Here is a 3,880-nt window from a genome sequence, read left to right on the forward strand (position 1 = left end):
GGACAAAAAATGTAAAAGTTTTGACTGCAAGGACCAGAAGTATGAAAATGGCTAAAGAATTAAAGGGGTAGGAATTAACAACTTTTTAGAAAAGGGATCAAAGTTGTCAAACCGTTAAAGTTTTGTGGCCAAACTTTAAATATTAAAAGGTTCCAAAAAAGTGTAAAAATATTGATTGCAAGGACGAAAAGTGTCAAAATGGGTAAAGAATAATGAGCAAAGTTGCCAAAAAAACATCCAAATTTAGTTTTCCTAACTTCCAACAGGGACCAATTATGTCAAAAAAATGGGAAGTTGAATGAAACACAAACAAAAGGACATAAATAAATTAATTAAAGAAGTACAGGGACCGGATATGTAAATCAAGGGACCAAACCTAGACAAAGTATGTTCACTATTCCTTTCTTCCACAACTTTAATATATATATATATATATATATATATATATATATATATATATATATATATAATAATAAATCAAACGGATGGAAAGTGGGGGTGAAAAACTTGTCCCCGCTGTTGGGTAGGGCCGACTAAACACATCCAAACATATAAAATAATTTACTCCTTTTTATTTCCCAATTTGTTGTTGTCCAACATGTGTGACTGCCTCCTCTAGATAACATGTATATTTTTTTTAAGTGAACGAAGCAATGCATATGTTTATCAAGTTGAAAATGGACCAAACAAGAAAAGAACAAAAAAATAATAATAATACATATGTTTATCAATTTTAACCACTAGTATATGTAATAATACTCCAATTAGTTAAGCATTTTTGGTTTCTATCAAGAAACATAAATTTTTATCAGAGATAAATTCAGGACACCCTTTTGTCCCTTACCCTATGCTTTTCTCTGTAGAAACAACAATATATATCTAAGAACCGAATTATAAGTACCTATTCAGTGTTGAGATTTTTTACAAAATGGTTATAGTTAAAACACACATAAAAAAAATGAAATGGATATATGATCTATATATCCAACAAATATACTTCTCTGCTTGCGTCCTATATACTAACAATGACAGCCGATCTGATCATTAAATTACAATCTGAATGAATCTTTATTGCGTCTTACCCCAGGCATGTAAGTTTCTTATTGCAAAACATGTTCCTGCACTCCCAACAAAACCAAGTACTAGTTAGCTCAAATTATGATCACATAATGAGGTTCAAAACAGAGGCAAATGGCACAAAAGACACTGTGTTTCCATTTTTTTTTATTTTTTTTTCCGATTTTGACACTATTATTTTTTGGTAGGTTGTAAAAAGTTGAAGAAACTAACACAAAACATCCTGGTCGTGGCTTTTTCTTCTCTTTTGGTGGTTGTTGTGGCTTGATCACTACTCTTATCGCGGCATCAAACACGGATTTTACATTCTGTTGTCAATAGAATGAATGATTAAAAAAACAAAAAGATAATCATTAAAATAACGAAATTTATTGAAAATTTTCATGCCTGTTGAGTTTTTGAGCTGCATTCGATGTAATATGCAGCGCCCATTTGTTTACGAAGCTCCTCTCCCTGATGATTATGCAAAATTTATAATTCGAATATTAATTTGCTAAAGCATCAGAAAATGTACCTGTGCGGTTGTTATGGGGACTAGTCCTGGGTGATCTGCTAAATATCGTTTATCCTCACGAAGATCTAAAAATAAATGAAAAAACAAATTATGAATTTTCGTACATGTTTTTTGTAAAGAAACTAGTTGTGAGTATTGTAAATAAAGCAAATTACCGAGTTTGGTTCCAGCTAGAACAACTGGGACTCCGGGAGCAAAATGTTGAAGCTCAGGGATCCACTACTCAAGTAATGAAGCATAAAAAATCACATACTGATTACAGATTACAAACAGAACATGACATGACATGTCATGTCAAAATAAACAACATTTTACTGTGTTTGACATGCATTGGATTGGACTAAGACAAAAGCTATAATTTTTGTCCCACTCAAAAAGGTGGGACATGGACTAGCTTTTGTCATCTAGAAAGAATGTTCAGTCCAGTCCAATCCAACCTAGGGTAACAAAAGCAGATTGAAGTGAAAATTGAGTTTTTGACATTTGAGTAAAAGCACCTTTTTAAGTACGTTTTCATAGCTGGCTCGACTGACCAATGAAAAGGCTAGAACGAAGACATCGGCTCCTCGATAACTCAAGGGTCTTAATCGGTTGTAATCCTCTTGTCCTAATTATATAAATTCATGAAGCAAACATTTACGAAATTAAGAACAACATACAATGACATGATAATTTAATAGTTTTGAGTCTGAATAAATGCTTACCAGCTGTATCCCAGAGGCCTAAATTTACTGTGGTGCTTTCAACTACAACATTTGCACTGAAGTTATCAAATACAGTTGGTACGTAGTCCTGGTTATGTTAACATCAAATCATTATTAGGATTACTTGATATTATTAAAATAACACAATTGTATATTTTTACATATTTGCAAGTATGATAATTGTTTCGAAAGAAATGAGTAGCATCTTTATCATTACACTTCCTATTAGATAATATAAAAGGGTGTTTATGTGTTAGGCTGTTAGCAAGCTTCATTATTGTAATTTAAAATGATACCAATCATTTTATATTGTTTGAAAGTTGAAATTTGATTATGATATTCCAACTACAGTCAATATGATAATGGATGTTTATTCGTTCCAAGCTTTGATCACTACGATTTAGTAATAACCAATTTTGCTAGTGACGCAAATTAAATTTCGAATTTAATATTTTCAGATTTCATATAATTAATTTTCCAGAGTTTTGAAAAAACAGGCAAGGATTTGTTTCAACAAGATTAATTTAGGAGGAATCGATGACTAGTTAACCATCTATGACTTTAATCACTTTGTTAATGCTTAATCCTTTTCTTCACAATAATCATATTAAAAAAAAAATACCCCTTTTCAATAAATTACTGGGAAATTATAAAGATCGTTGAGTTCTTGGATTGTGTGCCAAGATAACTGACAGTGTGTAACCCTAAGTAAATAGGGGTCCAATTAGTTTAATCAGTTGAGATTTACTTCAAATAAAGTGCTAATCTTGATTCTTGGGTCTAAATCTTGATTAAATGGTGTATAAAGTTTCACCTTTTTTCGATTCTTTATGGTAAAAACAAGATAACCCATATGCAAAAAAACTGAAAAAGGCCAATTCACTAGACTACAAAGTCAAGAAAGATGAAACCAAAGCAAAAGTAGCAAGAAATCATGACAGAAAGACAGACAATCAATCATACACAGAACCCTAAGTGAAAAGAATCTTGAAAAAAGCTGCAAAATTAAGAAAAACCCAGATGGAAATCAGTTAAAAGAAACCCAATAATCTGACTTACAGTAGGGAATTTGTTGCTGGTGTAGCAAATAAGCATACAAGTCTTGCCAACAGCACCATCACCAACAGTCACACACTTGATGAACCTTGAAGCACTTGCAGCCATGGAACATGAACACAAGAAAAATCCAATTAAGAAACGAGAATCCGATGAGAGAAAGAATAAAGAAATGAATATACAGATGGAAATCGAAGAGGGGTTTTTGTGTGTGTTTACTTTAATGGTTGTATGTGTCTGTGTGTTTTGGTATTGTGAAAGAAAGACAAAAGGTGAGAGCCTAAATAGGGTCACATGATTTCACACTCCTTTACACCAACCGTTACTTCCATCCTTTAGTTACATTTACAAAATTAGAAATAATAATGGTTGAAACTTGAAATTTCAATATCTTTTCGGTGGTTGTAAAGAAAAAAAAGGAAAAAAGTAAAAGTAAAAGATGGGAACTCATATATTACGGTAAATGTAAAAATGTCACTCTAGCCCAACTATATTAGATCTATTTGGGTTTAAATGGTCCCCTTTTGTT

At 31.9% G+C, this 3,880-nt stretch overlaps 1 protein-coding gene across 1 annotated transcript; it reads right to left on the reverse strand.

Annotated features, from left to right (window-relative positions):
- Positions 1–876: 876 nt before the first annotated feature.
- On the reverse strand, positions 877–3,592 carry LOC145107584 (rac-like GTP-binding protein 3). Its single transcript, XM_079044487.1, has 8 exons — positions 3,355–3,592; positions 2,296–2,383; positions 2,089–2,198; positions 1,747–1,810; positions 1,592–1,656; positions 1,465–1,530; positions 1,291–1,385; positions 877–1,118 (listed from the first exon to the last, which is right to left on the reverse strand). Exons 1-8 carry the CDS (start codon positions 3,457–3,459, stop codon positions 1,079–1,081), a joined length of 633 nt encoding a protein of 210 aa, XP_078900613.1. The 5' UTR covers positions 3,460–3,592; the 3' UTR covers positions 877–1,078.
- Positions 3,593–3,880: the final 288 nt, after the last annotated feature.

This window comes from Lactuca virosa, chromosome 4 (genome assembly GCF_052849685.1).
Source record: "Lactuca virosa cultivar CGN04683 chromosome 4, Lactuca_virosa_CGN04683_v6, whole genome shotgun sequence".
Classification (NCBI taxonomy): Eukaryota; Viridiplantae; Streptophyta; class Magnoliopsida; order Asterales; family Asteraceae; genus Lactuca; species Lactuca virosa.

Excerpts from the sequence above, each read along its gene's own strand:
- LOC145107584 (XM_079044487.1), bottom strand. The coding sequence starts at position 3,459 with ATGGCTGCAAGTGCTTCAAGGTTCATCAAGTGTGTGACTGTTGGTGAT. Across the intron at positions 1,531-1,591 it reads TCCCCATAACAACCGCACAG|GGAGAGGAGCTTCGTAAACA; the intron begins GTACATTTTCTG and ends CATAATCATCAG. Across the intron at positions 1,386-1,464 it reads GCAGCTCAAAAACTCAACAG|AATGTAAAATCCGTGTTTGA; the intron begins GCATGAAAATTT and ends TATTGACAACAG.